At 31.8% G+C, this 23,493-nt stretch overlaps 1 protein-coding gene across 1 annotated transcript in view; it reads left to right on the forward strand.

Annotated features, from left to right (window-relative positions):
- Positions 1–22,678, forward strand: part of LOC110994008 (protein O-mannosyl-transferase TMTC1-like) — an 82,607-nt gene extending 59,929 nt beyond the window's left edge. Inside the window, exons 5-11 of the mRNA XM_022260474.2 lie at positions 6,271–6,385; positions 19,537–19,622; positions 20,394–20,656; positions 20,975–21,115; positions 21,197–21,281; positions 21,458–21,636; positions 22,097–22,678. Coding sequence (XP_022116166.2) covers positions 6,271–6,385; positions 19,537–19,622; positions 20,394–20,656; positions 20,975–21,115; positions 21,197–21,281; positions 21,458–21,636; positions 22,097–22,264 — 1,037 coding nt within the window. The 3' untranslated portion in view covers positions 22,265–22,678. The remainder of the gene's footprint in view (positions 1–6,270; positions 6,386–19,536; positions 19,623–20,393; positions 20,657–20,974; positions 21,116–21,196; positions 21,282–21,457; positions 21,637–22,096) is intronic.
- The last annotated feature ends 815 nt before the right edge of the window (positions 22,679–23,493 follow it).

The raw sequence follows: 23,493 nt of genomic DNA on the forward strand, positions 1-23,493 counted from the left end.
CCAACCACAGTTGCAGTCAAAATGGCGGACGTCGTGGTGTTAGCGACTGACTTGTAATGTAACATTCAAAGGGAGTTGCCAAAAAACCGACCGCCGATTGGAGCAATATTTTCTTTCACTACGACAAGTATGTGAAACTCCCTCATAGAAACTGCATTGGTGCTCAGTCGGAGTTCGAACTCACAACCTCAAGGATGACATTCAGCTTTATTGTATTTGAATATTTTTATTAGATTCAATTTTTCTAAGAAGCTTAAACCTATATCAAGGCAACATTTGTATAGAAAAATAATTTCTTATTTCTGTAATTAAAATCCTCAAGTTCAAAATGTAGGTCAAGTAAGCCGTTTAAGTAATAGAAATGTAATAACGACTGTAAATTTATATTCAAATACTGCCTTTCAATCAACATTGGAAAATTGCTTTGATTTTAATTAGCTCCCGGTTACAAAAAACCTACCAATTTGTATCCTGGCAATTGATTTAAAAAAGTTTCTTCTTTCATTGAAAACTAGTAATTATCGGTTTAAATAAACTGTTTTAATTACTGATGCCACTATTTTACCTATGAATAATGAAACACGACCCTGAACTATAATGGTCTCAAAATTAATTAAAACAAGTCAGTAATTAGACAAAAATTACTTGTTCATATAGTTAAAGTCTTGGAAAAACAAAATAGTATTTGTGGCCTATTCACAAGTTTTATTTATAACTTTGTAGAGTCACCTATAATGTGTGGCTATATCAGTGCGATGACGTTACATCCGGCCGCTGAACTTTCAAACAACTGCTTGACATCAGCCACTGGGGTCTTCTGACCACCCATTTAGTGGTTGGAGACGAGGACCCTCCTCTTGTTCTTCTAAGTTTGAGGAACAGTATACCTTCCTCCTCAACTAAATTAAATTAGTCATAAAACATTACGGCCGGTCTCCGAGTTAATATACTGAGTAATTTAACTGTAAAATGTGTTTTTTACCAGCTGACTATGACTAGTAAAGTAATTACCTACATTTTTATTTGTTCACCTTTTAATTAGGCCAACAAAGAAAAGTATATAATACGACAGTAAGTTTAATGTAAAAGTTAAAAAAAAAGATAATATGAGCTCTATGCCCTACATTTTCCTACAACATTAATAAAGGTTAAAAGTATATTTATTATCTTCAAAGAAAGGAATAAAAAAGCTCAGTATAAAAGAGAAAGTTTTAAGAGCTTTCATAGTCGTAGATAAAATCAGAGAACCCTCTTATCAGGTCTATCGGCCACAGTCAGAGACTTTACCGAGATTAACTTAGTTAACACGTTAGAAGGCTGTTCCGCTAATACGTGTATGTGACTTGCTTAGTGATAACGAATCTTCTAGTGACAAGGAGATACGGAAAAAACAGATTTAACAGGGCCGAATCTTTTCATATTACATTAGTGTTATAAATACTTGTTCTCTCTTTCTTTTAATTCGGATACGTGTCACGTAGGTTCCACGAAAAAATACAGTTTCGTTTAACTAAACATTCAGAGTAGTTGAAGAAGACCTGGCCGATCTCTTAGTTAAGAGTCTGAAGAGGCGGACGCAACCGTCGCATCGCATGTCGGGAAGCGGATAAGGCTCTGCTGTTACCGCATAAGGCGATTGTTGGTGGCACCTTGGGGTTTTAGTGGGTATGCACAATGGCGAGTCCCACATAACTCTTCTGCACCAAGCAGTCGCGCCGCGGAAGGGTATGCGCAATGCATTTCCCCAATAAAAAAAAATCTCTTGGTTAAAGATTCTTCGGCAATGGTTTGCAAACGTGGATCCAAAACGCGGCATACTAAAATAAAATAGTCATCGTGATCTTCGATGTCCGAAAGAAGATGACACTATAAGTGTGTGTTGGTAATTAAAATGTCAAATGACACCCAAAAAAAAAAAACAAATACTTTTTAATTTAAATTCCACGTATTCGTATCAAAATTACTTTCCTACCCACACACTACTCAGCCATGGGTTCACATTACTGTCATTAAGCCCTAAAGGCATTATATTCGCAGTCAGTGACGTGATGTGATCGCATCGAATTGCTACATCAATGGACCATATACAAGCCCACAACTCTACCGTGTGTGTACTGTATATACTATATAAGTGAACATATAGATCAGATACATGTATTTCGTAGTTAAATAAGTCAATTATACAAATACTAATTACCACCTTACACCACACTAAAGAGGTTGTGAAATATTGGTGATGATTAGTGTTAAATTTTGGTTTTCTTATATTTTATTATTATGTTTTCGTCTTACTTATGTTTTCTGTGTTATATAAACGGGCTCAGCTGATGTTAAGTTATACTGCTGCCCATGGACAATGTCCACAATCTCAATGCTAGGCTCGCGAGTGCGTTGCCGGCCCTTTAAGATTTGGTACACTCTTTTCTTGAAGACCCTAAGTCGAATCGAATCGGATATATTCATAAATATTGGATCGAATTCAGTGGGCAGCTGGTTCCTTCAGTGTTAGCTGTAAGATTCATAATAAATAAATATAAAGATATCAAGTTATTTGTAGCGATATTTTGGTATTAACTAGAGAAATATGTTGTTTCTTCAACAGGAATGATAAAGAAAAAATATATAATAGTTATGTGGAGCACGATTTCATAAGTTGCTTACAATTAAAGCCTATTTTAGCAACCCTTTAGTAATTAAATGACAATCCGTAATTAGAGACAATCGTCATTTAATTAAACAGTGCAATATAAACAACATTACAGGAAACAACAACATTGAGGCAGTTACTTTTAATTTGTTTTGATGATTTCATTTGTATAATAGTAATGTATTGTATAATTATCTTATATTCCATAAAGCATTTTATGACAAATTATAAATGTCATTTTAATGTTTTTATTATTTTATTACAAAAATTAAATGACCATATATAACATATCTTTGGTCCTTGAATTTCGAATAGAATTTGTAATTTTTATATAAAAACGTTCTTTATTAAATCTTTATTAAATTAATTAATCGCAAAAATCTTTTACTTATTAAACAAAGAGATAAGCTAAAAGGTTGTCAAGCTATTTCCATTCCAATTCTATAAAATAACTATTAATTACTTATATCCACATTTACAGCTTAATTGAACGAATTATTGTTAATTATAAAACATAGCCACACTTACCAACTTGACCTGGAATTTCCCAATTATTCACATCAAATTGACTAAAGTAACATTTAAATTAACTAATAGTTTTCTTAATGGACTGTAGAATATCAAATGAATTTGGGGACTAGACGTTCAACGAAATCCTAGTTCATGAATAGGGATGGGCTTGGCATTTGATATCAGATGACGGGAGGCATCAGATTAGCGGGGCGAGTGGAGGCCTCTATCCGATGTTTGGGTAATGAATTTGCATTGACGTCCTTATTAAGTAGGCCATGCTAGGCTTAACGCTGCACTTTCATTGGCCTGTTTGCGGAAATTGATTCATTAAAAACGTTGCCAGCTTTTGCGATGTATTTAGTGATTATTCGCGGTTTTGTGTCCAATTACGATAAGGTTAATTGAATTTAATAAATTGTTACACATATCTTATATCTTTAAACGAACAATTCTTGTATATATATATAATTGGAATCTTGGAATCGGCTCCGACGCTCCAATGCTCGTTTAAAGATGTCAGTCAAATAAAAACTTCAATATGAATATAATTATCTTTATTTGAGAATTATATTCATATTTCATAATTTTATTAGTATGTAATTCGTACTTAAATAAAATTTCCAAAAACACGATTTATAAAAAAAAATACCGAGCTAAGCTCGGTCATCCAGGTCCTATTGTTTAAGAGACATATATATGTTTCTTAGTTGCTTTGAACTTTCCCTTGGTATTTTTTTAACTGAGGAGTTTTGGTCTAGTGGCTTCAATATGGGACTCTCATCTGGTGTATTTTGGCTGATCTCCTATTGACCTATTAGAAAAAACATGATCACGAAATAGATACAGAAATTTAATGCCCAGATTTTTAAAAATATTTAAATTAACGTATGTAACATTGTATGTAATCTGTTTTTGCTACTACTATATTCTAAGACTGTTGATGTTGACTTGTTGATTAAAAACAGCAGGAATCTGGCTCGTATTATCCCCAAAATATCTTAAATCACCTACTTATATAATAACAGATTAACTGATGCCAAAATAAGTCTGCTACATGTTTCAAGCCTTAAAATGATATATACACATTGTTTAAGATGTCATATGGAACATGGTGTAATGGTTGCAGTTTATTGCCAGTTCTTCTCTTCTGTTCCCGTGCCCTTGATTACTATTACTATTAACTGGCTGGAAATATAAAATTAGAAGCCTGCAATGTATATTTCTTTTTTGGCGTACATTACACCTATAATATTAAATTTGACATACAGGAGGTAATTTATAAAGTCAATATGGCATTGATATAATCAGGTTACTGTATTCAAAACTCTAAAATAGCGTATTCAAATATAAATATTATTTATAATATGTTCGATAACAATGTGTATGAATAAAAATTCAAAAAAATATCACATCACAAATTTAACACATACACATAAACATATTATAACATAAGTAATCTGAATAAACAAAACAATTCATTCGAATAGTTTCTACAATAATGCATGTCGCATCCTCCAGGTACGTGACAGTATGGAAAATACTAAAGCATTTAAATGTTTCATAAAGCCAAAACCAATAATTGGTCTTCATTAGCCGTTTATATCGTCTATTTGTTATTTTCATTTCATGTCAATCACGAATGCAAAATGCAACGGAAATTACTGCCTCGGAAACGTGTTTTCTTGCGTGATGAAAAGATTAAGGCTTATGATAGCGCTTATAATAGATCTAGCGATAATTTTAGTACTATATGTAAGTTATCAGGTTTGAATATTTATTATATATTAAGTTGAAATCGATTGTCGTGGTCAATATATGCTATAACGTATGTATGATGATTAGCCAAAAACCAGTTTAAATCGTACCCAGAGTAGTTAATAAAGAGGTAACAATTGAACAAGCTATTTAATCAATATTTAAATAGGTGCAATACGGATACAATAAAAAATACTGAGTACGGGTCTTATCTTCGGATGAAAAGATTTCTACCGTCCAGACAGTATAATGTATTAACAAGCTGTGACACATAGGTATATTAAAAAATACAACTGATAGTGTCAAGTTGTGTCTATAAAAAATATCATCTATCATAAGCTAAAAGTCAAAATTTGAGTTACTGATATTGATTCTTGGATTTTAATAATGAGAAACTCTATCATTCCCAGTCATTATGATATAAATTTAATATTACTTCTCACAAATAATAGTTTATTATTTAGATTTTTTATATTACATAATCCAATTAAAACTAATATATAATTATTATCAAATTTACTCGTTTCAACAATTTAAAATATCATATACCTGCTTTATGTATGTGCCAAAGATAAAATTACTTATACAAAGCGCCTTTTCCACGAAAAGCAACATTCTATGGAGCTGTGTCATTCTATATGTAATTACAATTATATGGCATCATTATTCGGCAATCATTTACCGTCGGCTCCATGCTTGTTCTAGTCTATGGTTAAAACTTAATCTATTTCTAATGAAGTTGAAATTGGCAACACCGTTCCCATTATGAAACAGTAGTAATCGGCGTCTCAGAATCAGGTCAGAGCAATTTACGTTAAAATCGGTAGATTCTTACTTCATTTTTGGTATTACATATTATTTGGTACATGAATGAAACATGATAAAAAATAAACGAACCAGTGGCACTACTACTTCTTCAGGTTTAGGCATCACAGATTTCTGTATATGTTTCATGATTATATGTCAATAAAAAAGGGAAGTAGTTGATAAGCCTCCTGAGACACACTTCCGACTTATTGGGTCTAAAGCAAGCCGATTTTCACCCGATGTTTTCTTTAACCGTTCGAGCGAATATTAAAAGCACGCCTCTAGGCCAATGCTCTTATATACTATAGCTATATTATTTGTTTACTATTAAGCTATTAAAGAATATCATATGAATATGCAGCTACAAAGGTTTTTGTACTACTAGGAAACGTATATACTTGTATGTTTGTATCAAACGTTAGGGTAGGATTTGAATCTTAAATTTAGTCGCTGATTTGCGTAGATCAGTGTTATATTAGATAAAAGAAGCATTGATTAGCATTCATAGTTTACTTAAAATACGATAGTAAACTGTAGTTTGTTTACAGCGTACGGAAATCTTGGCAGCGTTTTGTCTACACAAGGGAGAGTCGTGGAGGCCGAAGCAGCGTTCGAGAGAGCTTTAAAATACAGACCAAACATGGCCGATGTACATTATAACTTGTGAGTATATAGTTTCTAACAAATACAAATTTTACTTATATTCAATTTATTATAGTAGTGAAGTTAATACAAAATGGTAGAAAGGTTAGCTTAGCTATCCTCGCTGCAAAGTATGGTAATAAAAATGTTATATTTTGATTGCATTTGCATTTGATTACTTCAACGGAAGTATCTCCATGCCACTGATTTTCATGGTTTTATTTATAGGATAAACGTAGGGTACGTTAATTATTAACATCTTCATTTTCAAAGCTTAGTAAATTGATTAAGGTTGAAAATACATTAATAATTCCGATGATGTAAATTGATATTTGATAAAAGGTATAGTAAAAATGGACCACCTATAAAAAACCTCTTCAGAAGCTGACAATAAGCTTTTACAATGAGAATCCGTATAAAAATATAATTGCTTTACTAACATTTATTTGGTTACTCGATCAAAATAGAAAAATAATAAAGCTCTTACAGCTGCTATTCGTCCCCGTAGAAAAGTCACTGTATTATTTCATATAGATATAAACATTTGCGCACAGTATTATGTGTATTATATATTAAATTGATTAACGAAGAACTCAATTTCTGTTGTCGTTAAAGCGTAAATTATGTAGTGATGTTCCAGTCAATGTTTTTCAAATTGCTCGCGAACTAAAAATATGGAATCCATTACTTAAACACGATTTTATTGTATTCTCAAGTACAGACACAAATATAATAATAATTTTATGTTAAGTATGAAATATTCAATAGCATTATAAAATAAAACAAAAGGTGTGTTTTCGAACTAATTACTAGGTAAATTGGAATCCATTACATAAAAACGATTTGATTGTGATCTCCAATACAGATAATAATATGATAATAATTGTATGTTAAGTATGAAATATTCAGTAGCATTGTAAAGTAAAACAAAAGGTATTTTGGTAAATTTTATTTATTGTAATCTAAATACAAGTGGGAAAGTTTAAAAGGTTTCCAAGTTCAGTTAGGTAAAGTAATGTTGCTGCCTCTCAAGGGAACTGGAAGGTAAATGGTTCGACCTTTATTAGGGTTACCAACATCGCAAACGCATATATTATTTATATTTTATTAGTTGGCAAAAGAAATACACGTATTGTAACTTTTAGGCGTATTATGTAGAGGATATATGGATGTGACGAACGGTAAATAGAACAAAGTTTGAGTAACTATTATATGTAGGCTTCGTTACTTGTAGTATTTACGAAACAGCATAAAAACCTTCACAAACTAGGTATTTGTACTCCTGTATGCTGTTATTGGTACCTGTGTGCCTTAAAAAAATGACAACTACATTATAACGACCTACTTTTAGGATTAATTAACGGACTGTCTAAGGAGGGGAAATGATATGGGGAACATATGAAACTAATTACAAAGCATTTTACATTTGTGTAGCGGCGTGGGTATTAATGGAAAATAAATTCGTACTCACATAAAGACACTAGACCACTTCATATCTCATTGGGTACATCGCTCACTTATTTATTTATTTCGAAATAGACAAAAACAGAGAACAGACGACACACAAAAACAATTCATGCATGCATTCATGGGATATATTATAACAAAGAGAAAATTACTTATATATAGATTTAAAAAATATAAATGTGCAACTTAAAAATGTAATCTATTTCTACTTTGCACTATTGGTGATGGATCAACAGTGGCTGCAGAATCTTACGGCTGAAGACATGGAGACTGTCATTAAATGTTTCTGCTTCGCGTGTACTCAGGGTGTCATTGAATGAAGAAAGAGATCTGTTTAGAGTAACTGTTAACATCTCAAGGATAAATATAACAATTTAATAACCTCTAGCCATCATTCGAAGCCCTGGGGTGTAACAAATAACCAAGTAAAAGTTATCCTTATGTACATAAAAGTGGTACACCTATTGTAAAACAATATCAAAATTATTTCCAATAAATCTTGTTAATTAATCAACAAAATACAAAGCCAATAACGCAAAGTTCATCGCTTTGTCTCGTTTGTTTATGAAACGCTATAATAAATTGGAACATAATAATAGATTTCTATAGCGACACAAAATCAATAGGCACACACAGACTGTCCCATTAATTCACTGAAGCTTCGAATACTTGAATTAATCGGGTACGCTCCTCTCGACTACACCACCTAAGCGTCGGGTTTCCGTGCAGTTTCACAAATTAACGTCAGCCCATACAACTTAATTACTGAAAGCGTAAACTTTTTTCTTTAGCTTTGATGCCTCATGATTTGGCCAAAAATGCCTGTTAGTACTCCACGTGAAATGTCGACTTAATTGGGGGACATGAAAGCGTGACGTTTCTTAAATTATTCATATTTAAATAGTTTTAAGTAGTATAAACAAAGTGGAAGATTACTGTTAGTCGATTCCGATAAGGGGACTGAGCTCTAGTGGTGAATTTATGTGAATTTTAAAATACACTTCATGTTGTTTAATATATATTTCCTAAGCACAGCATTCTTACACTTACATATTTATTGCAATTATATACACACTGATTTATGTTATAAAGAGCTAAAGACGTGTCCGCGTCTAGAATAGAAGTACCAATAGAAAAACAAAAAACTATCTTTTTATATAAAATTCCAATAGGTATTCCAATATTCTAAACTAAAACTTTTTATGTACATGTGACTAGTGTTGCTTGCCATTATTTACATATTCAAAACTCTAATTACATTCACACTTTCTCTGTCCAAGATATTTTCTTAAACAATTAACTTGTCTTACAACAGTTACTCAACAAAGTGTTTCCGAAAAAATTTGACTTGGGGTTATTCAAAAAAAGATCGTAATTATTCCTAAAACGGTCGCAAAGCCTCTAGTATTGAGAGTATCTACGACCTAACATTAGATGAGACTCCAATTTGGCCCTTATTCTATAAAAAAAAAATTTACACCCAGCTATACCATTGGCGTGTAATCGACGAATCATGCAAATTCAAGATAGTTTGCAAATAAACTAAATCATTAACATTTCTTGCGGGAACTGTGTTTTTAAGCGCCGTCAAATTTGTAGTAGAAGTTCTATATATTATTATAGTAGTTGGAATGATTTTCCACACTAAGTAACCAGTAATGAACAATGATACAATTCTGTATCAATACCACGTTCATATACGAGTTGCATATTGAATTATCAATTCGAATATATGCTACTTGTATGAAGAGCATCGCTTGGCAGGATGAGAGTAGATTGACAATTTAGGCCACATTAGTCAGCGTGATTTATTGTATGCTCGCATTTACCGCATTTTAGGTATACCAAATCTGTATTTCAATAGAGATTCACTGTGGCTTACAGCACTTTACCTATTAAACTGTTTCAAATAAGGCGATATGGCGTTTGGAATTGTTATAATGGTAAGTCCTATAGGTTTTAAACTTTAACATCTGAGTGATGACTTCATGGATTATTCTTTGATGAAAGTAGGTGTAGCGTCCTTTGTAATGATTGGGTCAAAGATTTTCTGTCTTATTAGTTCCTGAACTAATCTACTGATAATAGTAGAAAAATCTTTTAATTAATCACTAATATTTTGAAAATCAGATTGACGCAAAATTGAACCAAATTAAAATTTGGTGAAAATGATCGAATTAATTGTCTAATTTCTGAATACACAAAGTACAATTATATACTGTAATTGAGTTATCAAAATACCTACATTTCCGCTCGTGTTACTGAGAAATTCTAACATATTCAGTTCATGTTCCTAACAAATGAGTAAGCGGTAATGAAATGTACATGATATATACATTAATACACAATTTACAGCATACGTGAGACAGCATATTATTATATTTCAACGAATTACATGTATAATACATATAATATATAATATAATATAACATAAAAGCTTTTCTTCTTTTTAATTATTTTGAATGTGGAACATGCATTTCAAAAGCTTTTCTCGATTTTGAATTTGGACGCGTGAAATACATTCTAACACAATGTGCTCAGATAGAAATCTGAGTCTTTTGTATTATGTTTTAAATATATGATATTCCTTTAATATATGTGGTATGATTAGAGCAGATATATATACTGTTTTAAAGTATTATAACTCCAACGTTCACGGCGCCGCGCGAAAGGTTCTTAACATTATTGTGTCATCGTTTTCTCTAACGAAGTGATATTGGCTAGAGGGGCTGATATTATCTTTAATAACATGCGCTCAGTATAATCGAGGAAAGGGGAGACAATTACAATACGGGAGTGAAGTTTCATTACTTATTGGGTTTTTGCCGCAGATTGCGTAGCGCTCATTACAAATTCAAATTAACGAATATCTTCACCAATTTACCGTCTTATAAACATACTAGAATTAGAATTCATAACGAAGGTATTAATTTAAAGGATTTTTTACAACCTACCTTTTTACGGAATTACATTTTGCGGTACAGCTTGGTGTAATTGTTAGTTATTGAAGAGCTGGGAACCCTGACACAGGTATTTTTTACTTACACATAAGTACACTAATGTTCTTGAAATGAATCTTCTTTTTTATTATTATCGTTGATTATTTAATGCAAATTTCCATTATTCTCCAAAAAAAAACGTTTTTCAGAGTTCGATGAATAAATAAATAAACGAAAAACTTGGTTCGTCCAGCCGTCTTAGAGTTTTGTGTCAACAACATATTCGTTTTTATTTATATTGTATGTACATAGTAACAATAAAATATTCTTGATATTTTGAGTGTTTTTCCGTTACGTAAAAGTAAACGATTGCGAGGATCACGATTGCTTAAAGAAGTTTAATTAGGTGTAGTAATCGTGAGTACCAAAGATAATACTGATTGATGTATTTATGGTACTTATCTTAATAAGCAACTAAATAACAGAATAGCGAAGGTCTTGGTATTAGAGTCCTTAGGGTCCTTCAAGAAAAGAGCGTACCAATTCTTAAAAGGCCGGCAACGCACTCGCGAGCCCTCTGGCATTGAGGGTGTCCATGGGCGGCGGTATCACTTAACATCAGGTGAGCCTCCTGCCCGTTTGCCCCCTGTTCTATATAAAAAAAAAAGCAATATCGTAGCATTAGTATTGTAAAAAAAAATTATACAAATTACATTTTATTATTACTGTTATTTTTTATTTATAATATTATGAACATTGCAAGAAGGGTCGCAAATGCGTTGCCAACATTTTAAGAATTGGTACGCTTGAATGATTCTACAGTTAATATAATTAAGATATGTAAATAATTAAGGCAAATAGGTAATAAGTACTCTGTGTCAACAAATTCGAAACCAATTTCGCTGGGTAGAGACACGCACGAAGACTGATATTTTCGTAGTACGAAGAAAATATAAATTAACCACAAATATATATGTGATGTTAAACTAATTTTGTAATTCAGGCTTTTGATAACCTCGATGCGACAAAAATTTCATTAATGCCCTGGTGCTAGAAATATGAAAAATGCTTTATTATTTTAGGGAAAAGGTATTTCAGTAACAAAAGGGATCGAAAAGGTATAATTAAAAGTAAGTAAGCCATTCCAATAGAGGTTTTAATGCTTTTGTCTGCTTTTAATAATTGAATTCCTTTGATATGAGTTAAATAAAAATCATTTGATGTTTAAAAAGGTGATGATACAAGCTGATTTCATCTGCATGTAATTAGTGCAAAATGTGGCATTGTATTCCGTGTAAGCTCGGGGCTTAGACGCAAAAAGTACGCCCCATTTTTTTAACACACGTATAAAGTTATATAGAAAGAAATGTTACATTTTATTTACTACAATTTATGCCTTTGATGTAATTAGCGTACCAATTCTTAAAATGCCGGCAACGCACTCGTGAGCCTGGTGAGGCTCTGGCATTGAGAGTGTTCATGAGCGGCGGTATCAATTAACATCAGGTGAGTTTCCTGCCCGTTTGCCCCCTGTTCTATAAAAAACAATGTTTTATTATTGTTTTCAAAAGTATTTTTAAATTACCTATAACGAAAAACATCATATATTTCTACTCGCATATATTTGGTTGGTTGTTGACCAATAAACATTCCGAGCACAGATAAATGTGAAATTTAGGTAGGAATTTATTGTCCATTAAACCACTGTTCCAAACATGGATTACAAAAAAAGTATAATACATTATCCTGTGTTAGTGATTCATATCCTAAAAACCTTATTATTAAGATTCGTTAACTAGGTAATCGTAATAATTATGTCTCCAAATGTTCATGAGACTTTATATTATATATTACCTGGATTGAGTTTAAAGCTTCTAAATACCACATACGTTTTATTTATTTAATATCTCGTGTCAGACTAGGTTTAGGTTCCATCTTAAGTCAATTATGATAAAAACTATAATTGCAACAATACAAACAAACATACATAAATTTCATGAATTTATTTTACAGCACGAATCAAAACAAACTTTTTATTTGTAAGAATATTTGCTGACGTGTCGACTCGTCTCAAAGTTATTGTTATTACCTCATATAGGCATTTTATTAACACGCTGATAACGAATGAACCGGCGTAAAAATATTCGTGTTTATTTTACAAGCAGGTGAATTTGTGTTTGTATTTCTACAGGAATACAAAGCTAATATGTATTCTTGTAGTTTAAAAAATAACTTCAACTTAATGGTGTGCCTTTAAATGGTACACAGTACTATATATTTGAAACTCAAATAATACCTGAACTCAAAGGAAAATATATTATTGGAAACATAATAGGGTAAGTGCTCTTTCTACCCTTATGTGGGCAAAATTTCCATCTAGTTCTATCTGTGGTGTTGATGTAAACCTTGCGATTGTGCAAAGAAATAACATTGATATCGGAATCGCCAACGCTATTGTTATTGTCGTGACAATAATAATTGTTAGATTTTAAAGTTCTCGGGTGCTTTTTTCTACTATACATTTAGTTACTATGAATACAACGATTGAAAATAATATATTTTGCTTGGGAATATCAAATACCGTAACGTGCAAATGTTTTACCTATTTCTATGACGTAGATACAGACTATTTTATCCGAACATTTTCAAGTTGAAATTGTATAATAATTGTAGTTGACATTTAGCTCATCGTATCATTATACATTTCGTAGTAACCAAATTTCATAGTAATTTGTGAATAATCATGTAAATTACGGTATAAGTAGATTCATTCAGTTCAATTGCTGGTACGCAGTCACTTGAGCACGTAGGCACGTGTCTACACAATTGTTTCCCCGAGTATTCGCTAATAATTTATTTAATACAAGGATTTTCGTCTACTTAATAGATGTTCTGTATAAAAAATATCATATTTATCACAATGATGTCAGCATATTTCATAGACTTATACTATTTATACAGTATCTATATTATATTTGTATAAATAAAACTAAATATAAAGTATTTACAATTTTCTTAACCTACATAGTAATAATAAAAATAATTAAAAATTAATAAAATAAAATAAAGTTTTAAGTTCTCCCTGTCTGTTTGTGGCAGTGTTCCTTTAAAGCTAGGAAAGGCAGCTAAAGGCAGCATTTCCTTGTGGTATTGCGATACTTATTCGTTGAGGGACGGGGTCAACGGTATTTACCAAACGCAAACTAAAATCTATAATTAGCGCCTGGGCACTTGAACCCCACGCCCCAAGAGCCTCTACTCCAAAGAGAACAAATCGAAGTTGGAGTTGGACGTTTATACTTGAGCGGTTATTATTTTCCGTCAGCTCTGCGGCCGCCCCAGCATTATTGCTTGTCCAAGGGCGGTGAGACGGGACCAAAAGTGTCCACACAAAATCTCACACCAACGCCCGTCCTATTTAATTTATCAACATTTTTATTTGCATGGCAGTATTGATATAATAATATATTGTATGAGGTTTGTTTGATATCGTCATCAAGTATAGCTACTCTTTATTATTTATTTAACAAAACAATGAAGTAACATTTTACATATCCATTGCACTCCCTTTACCCCAGATAACTAATACCTGCACCCTCTGACTCAACACCGTTATAAAACGAAATGGACAACAGATACCAGCAGGTTTGATCGTGCATCTCACATCAGGCCTAGTCAATTATCATATTAATAGTTAAGTCAGTTTAGTGTAGTAATTTAATTAAATGAATTTAAATGTATTTTCTTTTTTTGGGATTCACCGCTGGCCCTCACTTAATTAACATAATCATAATTGTGATTTATTTAATAATCAATAGCTTATCCTTAACGTAACATTTTATGTTTTACAATCAGTTTTAATATAAAATGTAATTAAATTATTTGTAGTTATACCTAATAAGTAATAAAGCCATTAAAGCAACATGCTGATTTCTAACCGCACACTTATATAAATGTACGCCAAATATTAGAATATTTCTAGCTCATAAATCGCGTTCACGATACTATCTGCGCTGTAGGTGCTAAATGGTGTGTTAAAATCCATTTCCACCAATGCAAATCCAAATTCACTTCACACCGCTTCCATTACGGTAAAATGGAAGCAATGTAGGGTACACACGGGACTTGTACCAGTACAACATACCGTGTCCTTACGATAAGACGTAGATTAAGCTCATGTTTGCACACACATATTTAACATTCCCGACAGCTAGACTTGCGACAACGCCTAGCTATTTTGCATATCGCCTGTTTGCGAAACAATTTCGTTTTAAACGCATTTGCAAGAACTAATATGGTTTGTTAATGGGATTACGGGCTTTCGCCTCCTCTCATACGTTCGATGTTTTCTTTTTTAGTTACGGATTTAATCGTTTAGCCTAAATATGTTTCGATATTTGGATTGTGTCCATCAATGTTTTCAGAATTAGCAGATGCAAACAGTTAAAATTCAAATCAAAAAACGAGATATTGTTCATCTCATTTACACATACACTATTAATTTGTAGATGTATAATTATTTTTGTTGTTAGTTATTATTTAATAAATTACTTAAAATTACCTTATTAACTAACCTTTACAATTTAACTGAAGCTAATAGAAACTTATCAAAATTGCTTAGTTTTAATTTGATTCAAGAAATGTATAAATAACTTATCTAGTTGCCGAAACTAATATCGCAACTAACATTTGAATATTTTGATTGTACCTAAACCTTACCTGTGTTAACGCAGGTTATAATTTAAGTGAGCAGCTAAACATTAATTCAATTTACAATTTGTCACCTTACCTGAATCGCGGAATGTCGCGATCGCGTGACGCCCGGAAGGCTCTGTTCGTGAGGCTTCGCTGCATAAATTACTTACAATTGATCCGAGCGATTCAAACCACATCAAACAAATATTAAAGACTTTGTTTTGTATTGAATCAAATCGTTCAACTGTTCAATTGTAAAGCTAACTTTGAATTCGATATTTGAACTTGTAAACAAATTTGTGCTAATATTAATGTATGTTGTAATCAAAATATTAATTATAACTAGATGATCTCTGTAGATATAAGTCGATCATAGCCTTCTTTTATAAATGGATCAATCAAAACGAAAATAATTTTCCATTTGTAATCTACTGATTCGAAAAATTTGATTCACGGATTTAAACAAACAAAAGCTTTTATATTAGTGTAGATATAGTTAAATTGTTGTTACTATTTGGATAAAATGTGTCAATATTTAAAAGCGAAATACGGGCACTAATTTGGAGGACAAATATAGGTTTTTACACGTCAAAAGCATCGGGTTTTTTACATTTAGCTGAAATAAAAGTCATTAGAAATGTCTATTTTCTTACAGATTTCAATGTTTATGACTGGATCTACTAATCTTCATTTGTTTTTAAACCGTGAATGAAAAAGTAATAGAAATTAGTCCTTCAACAATAAAAACAGCTCAAGTATAAATCCAGAAGCAAAATTAGTACAAAATTTCCACTCTAAATAAGTTATAAAAAGGTCCTATTCATCAAAAATGCCAATACTTATATATAACGTTTAAACATTAAAACTCTTAATGTAAAAGCATTATCTTTCTTTTGTTACTTGAATTTTTAATCAACGTAAAATAAATTAATGATACAACGTGTCGTGTAATTACCTCTAAGTAATTAAATAAAATGGACACGAAAATACTTTTAAGCGTTACTTTTTACTGTTGCACGTTTCATTTGAAAGGGAAACCATGTTATATATATTTAGACTCAGTAGCTAAATTTACTACGTTTTTAAGAAAGTATCCATACACAGTGGGTATGTATGTATGTAATGTATTTATTCATAAAAAGCTACACTTTCAATTCAAACATATCCTGCAAAACTACATACGCAGTTTGACTGCAGGTAACTAGCTTTATATAAACATAGCTTATAAATTATTAAATAAAAACATTAACACAAATAAATTACGTAAATAGTTACAAAGTATTTAACAAGTGTTTTTTTTAATGAACTTTTAAATTTAGCGAGTTTAGGCTGGCTCATGTCCCCGGATAAACTATTGAGTAAGTATGGGACTCGTTTTTTCAATGTTCTATCTCCATAGTTTTGTACCATGGGTATTTCAAATTTACCTTTGGATATTTGCCTTGAGCCAGTTTTATGATGCATCAAATCAGATAAACGCTCCTGTGTATGATTGTTTACAAGTAGAAGATTTGTTAGGCTAGCCGGTAAAATATTACATATTTTGTATAGTTTAAAGTAATCCCCTTTACATTTTATCTTTGTCTTATTATTTACATGTAATTTTAGAAATCTTATTCGCAGTGATTATATTCTTTCTATGTTTGCCACTAGTTTCGTGAAGCGTCGTGTTACAATTATTATCTGTGACGTATCTTATATGTTACGTATATAATGTATCAAAGTCAGACTTTATGCATTATTTAAATATATTTATTTTATTAATTGTTCAAAGATCTCAATCTATTCCTGCCTCCAATACTGCTTTGATACAATTCTCTCCCTTCCGTAGCCCCATTCTTTATTTTGTAGTGAGAGCCCGTGCAACTTCTCAGCACCACATTGAATTCTCTATGTAATTGCTCGATATCAAACTACAGGTAACTAATGCAATTTGGGTGTTATCGCAAACTTAAATGAAATAAAAGTATTTCAATAATACAATGTAATACAGAGCACGTCACTATAATTATAGGGGAATTAGGAGCAAATTATTGCTGGCGTAGACGAGGTACAATGCCCGGGTCGGACCATTCTCATTAGTGTTCGCTGAGCCCACGCTGAGCCGAGTCTAGAGCCTGCATTATTCATGCGGACAATATTGCACTGCCGCATCTATGTTATTAAACTAGTTTTTTATAAGAAATGACAAATGCAGTTGTTCCGGTATTAGTATATTAAACTGTTCGGCTGGTGCTCAAACGTATGAAGAATCGATAGGCTACACCAAGCGAATCGTATGCACTGTTCTTTAGTTTATTAATTTTTTGTAAATTTACTAAAGTACTGAAAAGTTTTATCAAAGTATCATTTATAAAACTATTTAATCACCTTCCCAGAAGTTACTTAATTAACGTAAATTATATCTTATTGGTGAGAAAAAATTTCATTCTTACTTATTTTCATTTAATAATTAAACAAATATCACAAGAGTTTCATGTGAACAACACATTTCCGATGTATTCAAATTTGGAATGTGATTTTCATACAATGATCGACCCAGATACCCTTTTCGGATATTTATCATCCCTTTTCACGAGAAACCATAGTTTGCATTTTGAGCCCTCAAAATGTATGAATTTGTTAAAAGGGAATAGTTAACATATATTGTTTTAATTTGAGTACGCAAATATTGAAAATAAATCTCTTTACAGCAATAATTTTATCCAAAATGTAATATGTAGTCAACTTTTGACTTTAGAAAATATTTAATGATAGATACATATTATACATTTAAAACATGTAAATGTATATGTATCTATGAAAGAGGCGCACGATGAAGCCACTAGGCCAACACTGCTCTTAGCTCTTAGTATTATAACTCATCGAAAAATGAACGAGTAAATTTTCATTTTAATGTAAAGACGGAAAGATGGATACAGATAAGATTATCCACATTAAACCCCTCGCTTAAACTCCTACGACGACCAGTCGTAAGGCGTAGTCGCTTACCAGTATATCAAATTACGGATTATTTATTCTTATTGGTAATTACTACGATATATATGAACGCCAATTGACTGTTGACACAGCTATTAATAGCTTATAAACCCAACAGCAAAATACCCACTGTATTAAATATAACTTATAATATTTACCTTGTATATCTTAATCCACATCAAGCGATATTAAGTTTATACCACCAGCCAGAGGCTTGTATAGATCAGAATAATGTTTTGTAGATAAAATAATATTAACTATATTTTATGACACAAAGAGTAAAAGTTTCCATATATTGTGTTATTGGTACATGAGTTGCGTGCTGGAGGCTTTGATTTGTATTGTTTTTCGAACCTACATATCGGAAAATTAAATCATCTTGATTTATTTTAAATTGTATTAATTCGAACATGTTTGAGAAAATAACATCATTTGCATTTCAAAATTGCATTAATGAAATATCGGTGTTTTTGAATATAATTATAAGTTTGCTCTTTATTTATTTAATAAAACATTTATAATTTCTTCATTATTTTACACCCAGCTTATAACCTCAATTTGTTGTGTCGTAGGACGCTAGTTTTGCAATTCCATAGTACATACTATAATAGCATATTAAATGTCAGTAACATGTTCGATTAATGACTGTTTGGAAAATAAATAAAGATATTTCTTCATTTGACCTGCATATTTTGATTAAAGAGATTTGCTTCTGGAAAATATCTGAACAAATTCGATTTAGGGTCCTTTAAGAATAGAGCGCCTCAATTCTTAAAAGGCCGGACGGGCGAGCCCTCTAGCAATGTGAGCGTCAAGGGCGGCAGTATAACGTAACATCAGATGAGCCTCCTGTCTTGCCTGTTATATATTTTTAAAGAGCTTCTTTACAAGATTTCAGGAATAAAACGTATCATAGCAGTCGAGACTGTATATCTGTATATTCTTGCAAATTTTTACCAACAATAAACCTACTTTCTGTCTTAGCTGTGGCATGAAGCAAACTGAAAATCTACATAAAATTAATAGCCTTCATTCAGTTTCACAAGCTCCCATAGTGTTTAAAATATTAAGTTAGAAATAACTTTGTTACAGAGGCATTTTACACCAAAACCAGAGGCGATACTCCGAGGCTATCAAAAGTTTCGAAAAGGCAATTTATTTTCGACCATCCATGGCTTGTAAGTGAATATTCAATTTCTACGTAATTAATTTAATTTAAGTTACTTTCGACAGTTTTCTGCTTCGATAAATCTCGAGTAACGTTTACTATGTACACTATTAAATTTCAATTAAGCAATATTAAAATGTTAATTGGTTGTATAACAGTATATTTACGTTCTGTTACGTTACTATTAAGATCATGGGGTAGACAAATTCTCTACGCGGTGAAGCGTATCGTAGATACACACAAAAAATGTAGATACTATATTGTGTAGTATTTTCTATAAGATTTCGATGTATGTGACAACATAAATAGAGCATACTAAGAAAAGAAAAAAACAGATGTCACACAGAACATACTTTTATGACGACAGATATATTTTTCCCTTGAGCGTTTCTATAAGAATAATTACTGTTGTTTATGAAAAATAATTTAATTAACAAAGATAAAAATGGGTTGTTATTTATAACAAGATACAACATCCCATACCGTATTTATAAATAATATTTTTTAAGCTATAATAATTTTACCAGAAATCAAACCTCTCTGGTTATACGCCATCTTTGTAAACATTGTACGTAATATCAATAAAACGTTAAACACAATTTTTTTACTACTTCAGTAGTCATCTGATGTAAAAATAATTGTGCTAACACAAACTAATACAATGTACCTTATTCAAAACTGTAATTTAGTAACGATAAAGTATAATGTATATAGGCTTTCAAAGTTATTTTATATGTATTATTAAAGTGTTTATATAATGTATCATTTTTTATTAATTTAGTGGCCTATGTAAATCTTGGCACATCTTTGATGGCTGACGGGAGATTAGCTGAGGCGACTAGCGCACTGCGGGCGGGCGCGCGCGCCGATGGAATTCGCGTGCGTGATCGCAGAGAACATGACGCAGCACGCGTTTCAGCATTAGTTCAGCTCGCTGCTCTGCACTCGCGAAGAGGGCATTGGCACAAAGCCTTATCATCATACAAGGAAGCGCTACAGATACTTCCTGTGACGAACTCACCAATTGTGGGTTGGACCCGACACGTACGTTGAGTTTACATGATTTATAAGATTCCATTATGAAGCGATTCCAGTGTTATTTAATTTTCAGAAAGGCTAGCAAAAGTGCAGTTTATTATTATTTCTTTGTGTTACAAACTAGAGCGAAGGAACGAAGCACTTACCATATTTCCATATTTTTATAAATGTGACATTCAACGAGCACCTTTGTAAGCCTCGCTGGATTGTCTGTCCAAAGAATAACAAGTCAAAATGTCTCCCAGTTCATATTTTTAAACAACTAAATGTAGTTTGTCGCTTTGAAAAATGTTTTTCCTGAATTACCTTCATATATTTTTGTAGAATGTCCTAACAATGGCGGGGGATATTTATATACAATTGCAACAATGGGCCCTGGCTGAACACAGCGTTTTATCAGCGTTAGCTCTCGCACCTGGTCACGCGGCCACTTATTTAAGCCTAGCTCAGATTGTAGCTAGAAATGTGAGTATTTATATGGCCTACATTATTCATAATTTAAAGTTCACTTTTATACCTAACTTTAACAATACTTCAAAATTTTAGACAAGTAGAAACATGGAAGCGGAAACGTGGTTTAAGAAGGCAATTACTTTAGCCCCTGATGACCCGGCGGTTCGAGATCAATTTGGTAAATATCTTATCAATGTAAAAATTATTTATTTATTTAATAGGTACCCAACAGTTTCTTTATTATAAAAATTACCAAGAATTACTTGAGTAAAATATTTTTTTTATTGATATTATGTATCTGTTTACTGCGTGTTTGTGTGCGAGTATATAGCTATATTCTTGCGTGTATTTTAGGAATGTTTCTAAGATCACAACGTCGATTACGTGAATCGGCTGAACAGTTTGTAACAGCAGCGCGTTTATCGCCGGCCGATAGCGTGCGAGCGGCTTCGGCTGCGCGTGCGCTACGGGACGCAAGAAAATGTCGTTCCGCTGAGCGCTGGTACGCGAGGGCAGTAGAGTTAAATCCTAACGTAAGTATTAAGGATTGTATTACAACTAACTCGGTGTTTTGCATCGTTTTATGTAAAGTACTCTTTAGTCGCTTTCCTTCAAATTTAATTTAAACTGTGATGAAAATTGTATGTTTTTTATTCTAACAGTGTAATTAAGATAATGTATAAAGAAGCAGACATAAAGTTATAAAGACAATATGTATAGATTAAATAAATATTTATATAAACCTTTAAATGAGTTTAACTAAAACAATGTTATGGTAATTTATAAATTAACAATAAAACACATAACTAAACTAAAGGTTCCTTTTAACCTCTCACTCTGAATTTTAACAGATTAAAATGTTGAATAACAATGTTCATAGCATTTATTTCTTAAAATTGAACAATGCATCGAAACACAAAAGCTCTTCGTCCCGCCGAGTTTCATCCAATAGACATTTTCGAAACAAATAGCATATTTCGCGTACAATTCCAGGAAGCTGAGCACCACTCGAATCTTGGCGCTATTCTGCACCTGAACGGGAAGTATGTAGCGGCTGCCTCTTCATACAGGCGCGCGTTGCAGTTGCAACCTAACGACCAAGTTACTATCACAAATCTCAAGCGGGTGAGAACATTAATGAGCAATCAACGGAAGAAGTAGTCAATTGCCAAATGTTGTTTTTTGATCGTGTTTTAATTACATGTATAACATTTATTTCATATAGTCGGGGAGCCCGGGTTTTTATGATAAGATATATAGTCGTTATATGAGTATTACAGTATAATTAAACTGTAAATTACGTAAAAAATTATCAAAATAATTATTAAGCTATTCATGAGTTCAAAAATGTTGATTTATACATTTGTTTCAAAATTATACAAATACTTAACTTACGACAGGTTTTGTTTAGTATCCTTATAAACTTAATTCTTATAAAATTTATAATTAAACCAAAAGCTGTTTTTAAAAACACATGTTACCTTCGCCGTTGTGACAGCAGATAATGGGTGCCATACGAAAATATCAAGAAGTATTCCTAATAGCGATTATTTTATATATGATTTGGTTACATAATTGATATTAAACTTATACTTAAACAAACTATTATTTAAATGTAATTACATAAATGTTCAAATAGATGTCATATGATCTTGAATTAACGAATACTTTGAGTTTGTTCAGCATACAAAAATATGGAAGAGCATAATATTATATTTCTTCGACATAGCTCGGGCTCCTCTACTAGTAAGTAATCTGAATAGTAACAGTAATATAACGATACATTTTAACTCACTACATATTTAATTTTGATTACAATTTCTTAGTACATAAATGGATCAATTATAGGAATAAATTGTATATTGTCTTACAAGCTATATTCATGGTTTAATGTTATTTGAGTTTCTGGTACGTTATTCAGCTAAAACATTTTTTGTGCACATGCATTAAGGTTACACTCGGCTTTTAAATTTCTTGCACCATTTTGTTGTATGAAAGAGTTTGAAACATGCATTTAGTACGGACTAATCACTCAAGTACAAATTTTGTGCTGAAGTATTCGCATCTGTATAGGCATTTCGCAAAAGTCAATTAAATAGAGGCTCAAAATTGTGTTCAAAACATTTGAGTGGCTTTTTCTTTGGCATTTCTATGCCACTATGAAATTGTTGTAATGGAATATAAAATTAATCTTATTTCTCTAAACGCTTATATTTGTTTATATTCTACTCGATACTACGTACCTTCTACTAATAATTTTTCTGAGGTCTAGTAGGCATGTCATTGTTCATATGTAAATATATAAGGTTAGATTGTTTTAATAAGGAAAACATTTAATTTGCTTCGTCTTCCATTACATTTATTCAATATTTTCGTAATATATTGTTGTT

The sequence above is a fragment of the Pieris rapae genome, chromosome 10 (genome assembly GCF_905147795.1).
Source record: "Pieris rapae chromosome 10, ilPieRapa1.1, whole genome shotgun sequence".
Classification (NCBI taxonomy): domain Eukaryota; kingdom Metazoa; phylum Arthropoda; class Insecta; order Lepidoptera; family Pieridae; genus Pieris; species Pieris rapae.